General features: G+C 41.4%; 1 protein-coding gene across 1 annotated transcript in view; it reads right to left on the bottom strand.

Moving 5' to 3' along the window:
- Window positions 1-9171: 9171 nt before the first annotated feature.
- Window positions 9172-14090, bottom strand: part of LOC136772008 (cystine/glutamate transporter) — a 38331-nt gene continuing 33412 nt past the window's right edge. Inside the window, exons 9-12 of the mRNA XM_066724649.1 lie at window positions 12517-12613; window positions 10938-11087; window positions 10578-10755; window positions 9172-9488 (exon numbers count right to left, since the gene is read on the bottom strand). Coding sequence (XP_066580746.1) covers window positions 9424-9488; window positions 10578-10755; window positions 10938-11087; window positions 12517-12613 — 490 coding nt within the window. The 3' untranslated portion in view covers window positions 9172-9423. The remainder of the gene's footprint in view (window positions 9489-10577; window positions 10756-10937; window positions 11088-12516; window positions 12614-14090) is intronic.

The raw sequence follows: 14090 nt of genomic DNA, 5'->3' as shown, positions 1-14090 counted from the left end.
CCAAATTTAATTATATTTTAAATTAGTCCTTCAGAACACAGAACACCTACAGGCCATTGCTTCCCTAATCCCTCTAACCTCAACTCCCTGCAACTCCCCTCCTCCTCCCTCCCCTCTACTCCAATCTCTGGAGGCCTGTGGAACTGCCACACGGCTTCCAACGAGGCCGACTTCATCTCAGCTTTTGCCTCCCACCAATCTCTGGATTTCCTCGCTTTCACCGATACATGGATCTCCCCAGAGAACTCAACCACCCCTGCTGACTTATCCACTCCCCCCGTCTTTCCGGGCGGGGAGGAAGAACAGGGCTCCTGCTCTCCCCTTCTCTCCTCTTCTCTATCCCCACTTTCTCTCCTCTATCACGACTAACACGACTCTCCCTCTCACCTCTTCCTTTTAGTTCTCCCGGTCCACTCACCTCCTTCCTGGATAAACTCGACTTTCTTCTCTCCTCCCTCCCCTCGCTGTCCTCACCTACCATCCTCCTGGGAGATTTCAACCACTCCCACTCTGCCGGATTTCTTTCTTTCCTTCACCCCTTTAACGTCTCTCTCTCCCCAACTCCCCCCACTCACAGAGCGGGCCGCCAGCTAGAACTCATCTTCTCTAAAGGCTGCTCCCCTTCAACACTCTCCGTGACACCCATCTCAGACCACCACTTAATCTCCTTCTCCCTTTCTCTCCCCTCCCTCCCCACCCCACCCCACCCACTCCCTCTGTCACCTTCTGCCGTAATCTCCGCTCCATCTCCACCTCCACCCTTGCCTCCACTGCTCTCACTCTCTTACCTTCCATTGACTGTTTTTTGTGTGTTAACTGTGCTACCTCCTCTTTGTTCTCCTCCCTCACCTCCTCCCTTGATTCTCTCTGTCCTCTCACATCTCGTCCTGTCTGTCGCTCTCCCTCCTGGATCTCTTCCATTCTACAATCAACCCAAACCAGTCTGCACGCCGCTGAACAGAAGTGGAAAAGGACAAAACTCCCAGCTGCCCTTGAACTCTACCGCTCTCTACAGTCTACATTCTCCTCCTCACTCACCTCAGCCAAGAAGTTTTACTTCCAATCACTCTTTGAATCCACTGTCAACAACCCCCGCAAACTCTACTCCACCTTCTCCTCCCTCTTCGCCCCCCCTCCCCCTACTCCTCCTTCCTCTCTGACTGCAGATGATCTGACTGCACACGATTGTCTCCTTCTTCTCCTCCAAGATCACAGACATCCACAAGCTATTCAACAGTCTCCCCTCCTTTCCCATCACACCCAAGCCTCCCACCAACCAACTTTCCTCTCTCCTCCTACATCACAAACCTACAACGTGCACCCTGGACTCTCTCCCTACTCGCCTCCTCCAAGCGACTGCTGCTGATCTATTCTGCTTCATCTCCTCCCTCCTCAACTCCTCGCTCCTCTCTGGCTGTTTCCCCTTTGCATTTAAACAAGCTGCTGTCATCCCACTCCTCAAGAAACCAAACCTTGACCCCACCTCTCCTCAGAACTACTGCCCTGTCTTCCTACTCCCCTTCCTCTCAAAGACTCTCGAGTGTGCAGTCCACCGTCAGCTCTCTGGATTTCTTTCCCATCACTCACTCCTGGATCCTCTGCAATCTGGCTTCTGCACAGCTCACTCCACTGAGACTGCTATCCTGGCAGTCACTGACTCCCTCAGCTTTGCTCAGGCGACCTCTCTCTCCTCAGTCCTCATCCTACTTGATCTCTCTGCAGCATGTGACACTATTGATCACTCCATCCACCTCTCCTGCCTCGCTGACCTTGGAATATCTGGAACTGCTCTCACCTGGTTCTCCTCCTACCTCAACGACCAGACCTACCAAGTGACATGGCGAGTTTCCTCATCCACCCCCCAGACTCTCCTCACAGGCGTACCCCAAGGCTCCATCCTGGGCCCACTCCTGCTCTCTACACTCGTTCCCTGGGCCCCCTCCCATGGTTTCTCCTACCACTACTACGCAGATGATGCCCAGATCTTCCAGTCTTTTCACCCTCTTCTGACCCCCTCATCCCCTCTCGCATCTCTTCCTGTTTGTCTGCTATCTCCGCCTGGATGCACTCACACCACCTCAAGCTCAACCTCTCCAAATTGGATCTTCTCTTTTTTCCCCACTTTTCGTCACCTTCTGCTGATCTCTCCATCTCAATCCCCTTGGAATCCATGATACTCTCTCCTTCTTCTTCCGCTAAAAACCTAAGAGTCACCAACAATCCTGTGCTCTTCTACACTCAGCACATCACCACGCTGAGCAACATACGCCAGATCCATCCCTTCCTCACTGACTACTCGACTCAGCTGTTCATCCAGTCACTGGTCCTCTCCCGCCTGGACTACTGCAACTCCCTCCTGGCCGGCCTGCCTGCAACTACTACCCGCCCAGCTCATCCAGAACTCTGCGGCTCGTATGGTATTCTCTCTCCTCCGATTCGCACACGCTACTTCACTGCTCCGCTCCCTCCACTGGCTCCCAATACTGGGATGCATTCAGTTCAAGACATTGACCCTCACCTACTGCTGTCTCGACCACATTGCACCAAGCTACCTTCGGACACTCGTCTCTCCATACATCCCCTCCAGACCACTGCACTCCTCCAGTGCCAGAAGACTAACTGCCTCCTCTCCATTCCCCTTCTTCCAGAGCCGCTCCTTCTCATCCCTGGCCCCTAAATGGTGGAATGACCTTCCCACTGAAATCAAAACAGCAGAGTCCTTGACCTCATTCTGGCACTTACTCAAGACGCATCTCTTCCGACAGCACTTGTAATATTAGTCCTCTATCCCTGCTAGATAGCACTTCAGCTTATTATGCTCCTCGCGTTCTTGATTGTTTTCCGCCTTGCTCCCTTTACCGTAGCTCTAGTCTGTAACCCTACATCTTGACAGCACTTAGCTTTCACCGTCCAGGATGTAGGAAGTCTCTTACTGTACTTGTGTAAATTGTAATTGGAATTTGTAAAATGTATTATTTTGAATTGCTATGTTTTAGCTAAGTTGAATTTGTAATGATTGATGCCTTGTACTTCTCTGTATTTTTGCACTTATGTTGTAAGTCGCCCTGGATAAGGGAGTCTGCCAAGAAATAAAAATAATAATAATAATAATAATAATAAATCTGAATTTGTAATGTTTGATGCCTTGTCCTGAACTGTATTTTTGCACTATGTTTTGTAAGTCGCCATGGATAAGGGCGTCTGCAGAAATAAATAATAATCATAATAAATTACAAATTATTCTAACAAGTAAAACCAATGCACTTGCATATTTTTTCACAATCTAAGCATTTAAAATAAAAATCTAATTATATATTTTTGCTTTACTGTTCATTTTAACAGTATTTTATTCATAATAAGGGAAGTAGGGAAGTATCTTCTTATCTGCTCCACTTATGTGAAGGGTGTCTGCCCCCTGCCTCTAAAACAAATGCCATCACAGTGCATGCCAGAACTTGAGCTGGTCAAGCGTTCACACAGCCAGGATCAAATGCTACCAATGCATTTGATCCGCCTTTGTACCATCTCCCTGAGAGGTGCATTTGATCCGATAGCGGAGTGTTTACACAGCCATTTTTGAGCAGGATCAAATGCTACCGATGCATTTGATCTGGATCAGAAATGGCAGTGTTAAAGTGCCTAAGGTTGTATCTGCAAACCAACACTATTTTCCAAATTCTAAACATTTTCTCCAGAGAACCAGCCAATGTAGCCATAGATGAGCTGCGAGCTGAAGCATGATCAATGCCCCTTGCCCGCTGTAGCCTGTCCTGCAAGGAAGTTGGCCTATTACCAGCACAGATTAAAGAGTATTTCAGAGGTCGGTGGTTAGAGAAGCCACCTATAGGCCAATGGTAACTCTGAATGAGCTGCAAAGTTCCACACCCACATGTCAACCATTAACTGGGCGCTCCACATTGCTAAGCTATATGGAAGAGTGGCATGGAGAAAGCCATTGCTGAAAATATATCACATAAAATACCATTGGAATTTGGCATGTGGAAGACACAGTAAAGATGTGGCAAATGGTTATCTGGTCAGATCAGACCAGAAATTATATTTTTGGCCTAAATGGAAAATGCTATGTGGCACAAAGCCAACACTGTTCATCTCCCCATGGTAAAGCATGGTGGTGTAAAGCATTGTGGCTGCTTCTCATTGGCAGGGACTTGGAAACTTGAGAATAATATGGATGGAGACAAATGTAGGAAAATCCTAAAGGAAAACCTACTTCAGTCTGCAAGAGGCCTTAGACTGGGGAGTCCAACCTTTCAGCAAGACAATGATCCTAAACACACAGCCAGGGATACACTGCAGTGGTTTAAAAACAAAAAGCTGAGTGTCCTAGAATGCCCCAGTCAAAGCCCAGAACTCAATTCAATTGAGAGTCTGTGGTAAAACTTGAAAGTTGCTGAAAGTTGAGAGAGCTTTAGCAATTCTGCCAAGAATAATGGGCAAAAATCACAGTAACCAGACGTGCAAGTTGTTAGAGACTTACCCCAAAATGACAGCAGCTGTAATTGCTGCCAAAGGTGGTTCTGTCCAATATTACAACATAAGAACATAAGAAACCTTACAAACGAGAGGAGGCCATTCAACCCATCATGCTCGTTTGGTGTCCATTAATAACTAAGTGATCCAAGGATCATGTCCAGTCTATTTCTGAATGAATGTTCCCAAATTGTTGGCTTCAACCACATCGCTGGGGAATTTATTCCAGATTGTGACAACTCTCTGTGTGAAGAAGTGTCTCCTGTTTTCCTTCTTGAATACCTTGACACCCAATTTCCATTTGTGTCCCCGGGTCATGTGTCCCTTGCTGATCTGGAAAAGCTCCTCTGGTTTGATGTGGTCGACGTCTTTCATGATTTTGAAGACTTGGATCAAGTCCCCTCATAGTCTTCTCTGCTCCAGGGTGAAAAGGTTTAGTTCCCTTAGTCTCTCCGAGTAGGACATTCCTGGAATAAGTCTGGTTGCTCGCTTCTGAACTGCCTCTAGCAATTTATTTTGTGTGTGGTGCCCAGACATGTACACAGTATTCCAGATGAGGTGTAACTAGTGCATTGTACAGTCTTAACATTACTTCCCTTGTTTTAAATTCTACACTTTTGACAATATATCCTAGAATTCTGTTTGCCTTTTTTATTGTTTCCCCACATTGTTTGGATGGGGAAAGTGATGATGCCACATTAACTCCTAGGTCTTTTTAATGCATTACTTCTTCCAGTTCTATTCCTCCCATAGTGTAATTATACTTGTACTTTAAATATCATCTGCCAGGTGTCGGCCCACAACTGAATATTATCTAAGTCCCTTTGAATAACCTGTGCTACAGAGATTGTATCTCCTGAGTTACCTATTTGACAGATTTGACAAGTTTGCTAACTATCCCAGAGTCCAGATCATTAATATAGATTAGAAAAAGCAAAGGCCCTAATACTGATCCCTGTGGAACTCCACTAACAACCTCACTCCAGTTAGAAGCAACTCCTCTTATTGACACCCTCTGTTTCCTATAAATCAACCAGTTCATAATCCATTTACTTACATTACCCTGAATGCCTACAGCTTCCAATTTCAGGATCAGTCTTTGGTTTGGAACCTTGTCTAAAGCTTTCTGAAAATCTAAGTACATCACATCATATCATATGATCTATAGCTGCAGTTGCATGTTAAAAAATGAATACATTAGTAGGACATGATCTGCCTCATCTAAACCCATGTTGACTATCACCAAGAATATGTTTTTTATTTTTCAATGCTCCTCTATTTTCTGTCTAATACTTTTAACAATACATGATACTGATTGGTCTGTAATTTCCTGAGTTTTGTCCCCTTTCTTGTGGATAGGTATGAAATTTGCAGTTTTCCAATCAGTTGGCACATCCCTTGTTCTAAGTGTCAGTTAGAATATTTTAGTTAGCGGCCTATAAATAATTTCCCTAATTTCTTTCAGTACTGTTGGAAATATACCATCTGGCCCAGGTGATTGGTGATACGTGATTGGTGATTCTGCTAGTCCCTTTAATACCTCCTATTCATTTATCCCGATATCTCTGTGACTGGACTGATTGTTAACCTGTGGCATATTATCTGTTTTTTTTCTATTGTAAAAACCTCTGTCACATAATTTGCCACATCTTGTTCATTTTCTAAGATACTTCAATTTTTAGCTATTAGCCATTTCACTTCCTCCTTTATTGACCTCTTGCCATTATAGTATTGAAAAAAAGCTCTTTGCATTAGTTTTAGCTCCAAGAGCTGTTTCTTTCTCTTTCCTGATCCCTCTCTTAACACAGTCGCAGTTCTATATATTATTTGTATTTTCTTTCATCTCTATCTTTTTAGTATGCAATATGCAACATTTTCTTTCTCTTGATATTTTTTTGCATACTTCTATAAAACCATTTTGGCCAATGTTTTTTGGGCCTCTGTTTGCTATGTTTTGGTGCAAATTTCTCCTGAGTAGTATATTCTTGAAATATAACTATGCATTTTCAACCGAATCTGTATCTAGTGTGCCCCAGTCTAACTATTAAGTACCTTCAAGGTTTGCTGTTCTAAAATTGTAGATCATTGTTTTAGACTTGGTCCTTGTTTTTTGAAAGAATGTCTCAAAACTAACCATATTGTGATAACAGTTTGCCATTGGTTCTCTAACTAGTGTCCCTCTGACTCTATCTTGGTCATTTGAAAATATCAAGTCAATACATGCACTCTCCCTGGTTGGTTCCCTGACATCTTGAGTTAGAAAGCAGTCATTTACCATCTCAACCATTTCTGTTTCTGCTTCTGTAGTCACAACTGGGCTTTCCATGTTTTTTCTATGTTTTGGAAATTGAAATCCCCCATTATAACAGCCACATCCTTGCTACATGCAGTCCTGATTACATTGTACAATGCAACATCTTTCTGAATATCTGAATTGGGTGGTAAAACACTCCTACCACTAATCCTCCACATCTTTTATTCAAAAGTTTAACCCACAAAGATTCTGTTTCATTACTAGGATCTAATTTGAGTTCTTCTGCCTCATTATCATATCTGATATACACTCACCTAAAGGATTATTAGGAACACCATACTAATACTGTGTTTGACCCCCTTTCGCCTTCAGAACTGCCTTAATTCTACGTGGCATTGATTCAACAAGGTGCTGAAAGCATTCTTTAGAAATGTTGGCCCATATTGATAGGATAGCATCTTGCAGTTGATGGAGATTTGTGGGATGCACATCCAGGGCACGAAGCTCCCGTTCCACCACATCCCAAAGATGCTCTATTGGGTTGAGATCTGGTGACTGTGGGGGCCAGTTTAGTACAGTGAACTCATTGTCATGTTCAAGAAACCAATTTGAAATGATTCGACCTTTGTGACAGGGTGCATTATCCTGCTGGAAGTAGCCATCAGAGGATGGGTACATGGTGGTCATAAAGGGATGGACATGGTCAGAAACAATGCTCAGGTAGGCCGTGGCATTTAAACGATGCCCAATTGGCACTAAGGGGCCTAAAGTGTGCCAAGAAAACATCCCCCACACCATTACACCACCACCACCACCACCAGCCTGCACAGTGGTAACATGATGGATCCATGTTCTCATTCTGTTTACACCAAATTCTGACTCTACCATATGAATGTCTCAACAGAAATCGAGACTCATCAGACTAGGCAACATTTTTCCAGTCTTCAATTTTGGTGAGCTTGTGCAAATTGTAGCCTCTTTTTCCTATTTGTAGTGGAGATGAGTGGTACCCGGTGGGGTCTTCTGCTGTTGTAGCCCATCCGCCTCAAGGTTGTACGTGTTGTGGCTTCACAAATGCTTTGCTGCATACCTCGGTTGTAACGAGTGGTTATTTCAGTCAAAGTTACTCTTCTATCAGCTTGAATCAGTCGGCCCATTCTCCTCTGACCTCTAGCATCAACAAGGCATTTTCGCCCACAGGACTGCCGCATACTGGATGTTTTTCCCTTTTCACACCATTCTTTGTAAACCCTAGAAATGGTTGTGCGTGAAAATCCCAGTAACTGAGCAGATTGTGAAATACTCAGACCGGCCCGTCTGGCACCAACAACCATGCCACGCTCAAAATTGCTTAAATCACCTTTCTTTTCCATTCTGACATTCAGTTTGGAGTTCAGGAGATTGTCTTGACCAGGACCACACCCCTAAATGCATTGAAGCAACTGCCATGTGATTGGTTGGTTAGATAATTGCATTAATGAGAAATTGAACAGGTATTCCTAATAATCCTTTAGGTGAGTGTATAATGCTACCCCACCACCTCATCGATTATGCCTGTCTCTCCTAAACTGTGTGTATCCTGTAGGGCAACTTGTCGTCTAGCCATCACAATTTGGCCCTTGTCAAAGTCGATCAGATCCTTACGCTTGTCCATTTTTCCTGCTTCTAACACATAAACTTTGAGGACAAAATGTTCACTTGCTGCCTAATATATCCCACCCACTTACAGGTGCCATGATAATGAGATTATCAGTGTTATTCACTTCACCCTTCAGTGGTCATAATGTTATGGCTGATCGGTGTATGCACTTTAAGAATTTGTGTTATTTTGCATCAAATAGAAAACTGTATGCATTTTAATCCTGGAAATTATACATTTTTGCAATATGTGCAATTAACTGAAAAGTGCAATCCACATTCAAACAACTAATTACTTATTTTCTTGCTAGATTAACTTTTAAATGTGGAAATGTGTAGTATTATATCAAGGATGCACATTTCTGGTTCTGGAATTGCTCAGAGTCCTCAGATTTTCTTTCAAACTCTAATTGGAGTAATTAAGTAATTAACCTGTTTATCCAAACTGCTAAATGGCAGATCTCTTGAACTGTAGGTTTGTATCCCTTGTTAATGTGGTATCAAACTCCTGAAGAGCCACATCATCTAATTTTTTTCTACCAAATGGAACTCTCAATTACTTAATCTCGATATGTTATACATTTGACATACTGAATATTGTTTTAAGTATTCTACAGCTGATAGTTTAACACATTATTTAGCCTCATGTTTGTACTACATATACCATAAGCACAAATACAATTGTTACATTCATCAAGTTAGTCAGCAAATTAGACCAATTAAGTTACCGGAAGCTTGGTTAGAACAAAAGCCAAGAGACCCTGCTGTATTAGATCTTAGAGCCCAGGTATATATTTAATATCACATCAACATCAAAATGATCTTCAATAATTAATACAATTAAAAGTTCAACAAATTAATCCTTTTAATAATTTTCACTAGAAACTATCCATGTAAATCCCACATCTGCTGATAAGACCCACAAAACAGTCATTGAGCCTCAGCATATATTAACATTTTCTCATCAAATCAAATATCATTGGAATGTCACACATAAAAGATGACCAGAAGGAAAGGTGTTGATTAATAATTCAGTCGCTTCAAAATGTCTTTACTTCCTGCTGCCCAACTTCCAACAGTATCTGCAGCTTGATGGTGAAGTATTCTGAAATAAAAATGTAAAGATAATGTTAAATAATGTTGTTCCAATGTGTAGCTTTCTTCAGCTAATCTTTAAAACTGGAGAGCAACTGGTGTTTAATCTGTTGAATATCCCACAAACAAAAGAATTGGTATTTGTTGTTACCAAAAGCATCACAACAAGGAACAAAGAGAAGCAGATAAATAAAATACAAGCTAACTTAACAGGAGTCAAATGCACAGAACAGAATGAGTAAATACATGTTATGTTATAGCTAGGCAGCAGATATAGCACTATGTTAGGTCTAGTTCTTCAATGGAATACATCTAAGTAATCTGCTTCCTTTGGGTCTCCTACTGACCTACCTTCTATTATTTCTCACCTCACTCTGACTTGGAGCTCGCCTCTCTGCTTGGAATCTCTGGAACTGCTCTTGACTGGTTCTCCTCAGACATCAACAGCACTAACACGGCATGGATCTTCATCCACACTGCAATCTCTCCTATCCAGTGAGCCCCAAGACTCAGTCCTGGGCCCCCTCCTGTTCTCTCTACACCTGCTCTCTGGGCCCACTCATTATGTGTTGTCCTACAACTTCTATGCAGATGATACCCAGATCTTCCCCCTCTTCTGACCCCATTATCCCCATTTGCATCCCTTTCTGTCTCTCTGCTATCTTCTCCTGGATGCACTTACATCATCTCAAGCTTAACCAATCCAGATCTGATGTCTTACTCTTTCCATCCTCCTCTTCACATTCTACTCATCTCTCAATTTCAATTCCACTGGAATCTATCAAACCTTTGACCCTGCTCTATCTGTTCTGACTTTACCTGAAATACAGCAGCCTATTCTGCTGGCAGTTCCATACTCTGTTACTCTGCAGTTGTTACCTCATTGTAACATGATGTATGTTTATTATATTATGTATTGATTGCATTACTGCTCTTTTGTAATGCTTTAAAATTTGTCTTGTGTGAACTGTAAGTAAACCTGGATAATATTTATTTCCTCTTAAAAAAAAAAAAAAAAAAAGCATTATCAATTCTGTGGTCCCTTAAAAATGCAAAATAACCACATATCAGTGTATTGCTATGTTTCACATTTACTCACTGAAGGCCTTCCTCCATCTCTTGGGTAATCTCTGCTCATGAACAGTTAGGTAGTAGACTGGCACCCCAGAGAGGGTGATGGCACAGCTGACCCCAGTGTTCCAGGGGTCTGAATAGATGGAGAGACCAACAATGGCAAAGCATACTGTTGTGAAGGCCACCACAATAATCACGGGTACCTGGTAAGACAGCAAGTTTGAGAGGCACACACTTTGTTACATGGAACATTCCCTCTTTTATACCATCATATATCACATAAAACAAGAATAATGCACTTATCACAAAGTAATATGTTTTGATACAGCATTATACTTATTAATAGCTATGTAACAATTGTAATAGCTCTGCAATTCTTTATCACCTTAAAAGGTCGAGGGTAGTCTGGAAATCTATAGCGGTGGACCAGAAGCCCGAGGGTGGTTAAAGCGATGAAAAACCACCGGGCAAAACTGTAGAAGTTGAGGAGCTGGAAGAGCTCCCCTCGCAGAAGCATGATGAACACAAAAGGGTACTAGACAAAGACAAAAAATAAGATGATTTCCCACAATAATAATAATAAAATAGATTGCAGTTTACAATCCGAAGAGAATGTCACTTACATACTCTTTGTATGGAAATATAAAGGTATGAATATAATCCCATCATATTGCATTGCCATATGATCATCCAATCTAGGATGCATATACGTTAACACAAATGTCTTTTTCAAGCATGTTAGATTATTTTGTTTACATTTATAAAGACAGGCATTGGTTAAAAATATTATCTTCTTCATCATTTCCATTTGTGTAAGAGACTGTAGTTCATTACATTGATCATACAGCTGATCTATGGGATTATTATTTACATCGTGACACTCCGTGGGGTGTAGTTTATAAAGGGAGATATACATCAGACACAACTTCCCCATTTGCCCATCTACAGCTCCTTTGACAGGAAAGCGCCCCCTTACTACCATGGCAACTAGAGCCGCACACACTGGTTACACATCACATCGATGCCATTTAAAGCATCGGAAGTCATGGCAGTGTAACTGAGGGGAAATGCATGGAGGGTGTTAGGCATACAGAGGAGTAGCGAGTAGTGAGTAGTGAATTGTGCTTACCCGGCTTTGACCCATTTCTACTGAGAACCCGCTTTTGGCTATTGACCCTGGACTTGACCCCGACAACGAACTGGCTATTGACCATTGCTTCCAAAATGACTATGAGATCACCTGCTGAACCTGTGTGTTGCTGCTGTTTATTTGGTAAGTTGATTAGCAACCCAAACTAAGGAAGGGACTCCCTAAGTGTAGTTAGTGCCCAAACCGGGCTAGGTGTTTTGTTTTGCTTTTTTTCAAACCTGCCTTTGTCAAGGATTTTGTTTCCATTTTCCTTCCAATCCTGGACCGACACAACCCACACCATGTCGCAATCTCTTTATTATGCATGTTCTATGATTTCTAACTATTTCTAACTTCCCACAATAATGACATTGATCTACTTTACAGAGTTTGCATTAGTTTATTTCAAAAGCTGTAGATTGAAAGGCAGGTACATTAACTGAACATCATGTATAAAACCATGGAAAACAAAAATAATAAAATGATCAAGATGGTGAAATTGCTCTAACACTATTTTCCTTAAAAATAAGGATAGATGTTTTTTTCTATAGCTGGGTGCATACCAATTGGTGTGCAAGCAGAAGTCTAAATAAATACCAAAAGTAATTTACATGGCCTTAGCCCAGGGATCTCTAACCCTAGCTCTGGACAACTACAGAGTTTCCCGTTTTCCATTAGAACCAGTCTGCATTCTTGAACCAGTAGATTAGTTTGGCTTAATTAGTCTATATTAAAATGGGCTTTCTGATGGATTGGGGCTCTACAATGCCATAAATGGAGACCCCTGATTTAGCCTATAGTTGACAAAAGACTCTATGATAAGGCATGACTGTACCAGCAGGAGCACCGCAGGCAGGGGGGTCTGTCGGCGGATGTGAATCATGGAGAAGAGCACTGGCCACTGCCCCTCCCGTGCCCCTACAAACAGCATCCTAGAGGAGGAGCAACGAGAGCTGAGTCAGGAGGGTTGTACAACAACATGCTATTAACTAAGGCTCACAGCTGCAAATTTCACAGATCAATTGGAATAACCTGGATTTCAGTCACTTAACTTAGTATGTCAGTTCAATGAAGCTAAACTAAAGAATATTTTTGTAATTAATGCATACAGTCCCTGACTTATATCCTATATTAAGGATTAAAACTTGCATCCAATCTTGAATGGTGACTTTGTTTGAAATAAGTATTTGATGTACTATATATGTTTCCAGGTATCAAGTAGCATTGGGATATAACATATATATGTAAATAATGTTATGTTGCGTTCTGGAGAGAGAAAACATTAAAAAGGAAAAAATAATTGTAATGACTCAAAATGTTCCAAGCCTCAGTCAGGAGCCAGGAACTTTGGTAGATTAAAGTTTTTAATTATTATATCAATAAACATTAAAATGTATGTTATTTTTCATGTAGATTAAACCTATCCCATGAATTCAGTGCTTTTATAACCCTGTTTAGCACATTTGTTTTGTGTTGTTTCTATTGTGAAACATTTATTGAATAGTATAATGTAAAATAGAGTTAGGATGACATGAGACATGAGTGTGAGTGAAATTAACAAAATGTGTAAGAGGTGCATATGAAGGTCCTATGTGTGTGTAATAACTCTCCCTTTCAGGCAGTTAGACTTCAGATGAGTTACTGGCTTACTAGGTAACCATAGATTAGATGTGCTAAAGTAGTGGTTTTCAATCCTGTCCTGCTGGTTTTTGTTCAAACCGAGCTCTCAATTACTTAATTGAACCCTTAATTGAACTAATAATTTCCTAAATCAGAGACTTTTAAGATTGTTTAACAGTAAGGGTTTTAAATGAAGTATAAAATTGTATAAGGAAATAATTATCTTAAGGAACCAACTTTGTATTGGTTACACTATTTAATGAGTCAAATGTAAGTAAATTACTTCAATTAAGGGTTCAATTAAGTAATTGAGAGCTCAGTTGGAACAAAAACCAGCATGGTAGGTGGTACTCCAGGGCCAGGATTGAGAACCACTGTAATAAAGGATTGTGTATGTTTTAAGAGCTGGAAAACTGAAAATCAAACATTTTGTGGAGATTGTGCAATCGGGTATACCATTTATTAAAATGAGATGTTCTGAAACTGCTAGCCTTTGACACACAATTGCATTGGTTAGTTAAACTGTGGAACTCATGTTTTAAACAGTCGCAATCAACAATCTTTTAAAAGGCAATGTGGCGAAAACACAAAATAACAAATCAGGAACACATACAGACTCACCAGCCACACAAAAATGTAGCTATTGGATGATCTTAAACAGGGATTCTTGGTACAGGACCAACCTGCAAAATTTAGTCAAATTCATGTGCAGTCGGCTTGTAATTGTAACAAGTATGGTATATGCAACAAGTAAATGGTAAATATAATCTGCTCATATTGTCTTATTTA

Source organism: Amia ocellicauda, chromosome 15, assembly GCF_036373705.1.
Source record: "Amia ocellicauda isolate fAmiCal2 chromosome 15, fAmiCal2.hap1, whole genome shotgun sequence".
Lineage (NCBI taxonomy): Eukaryota > Metazoa > Chordata > Actinopteri > Amiiformes > Amiidae > Amia > Amia ocellicauda.
Note: the sequence above shows the minus strand (reverse complement) of the source record. Positions and strands in the feature narration are given on the sequence as shown.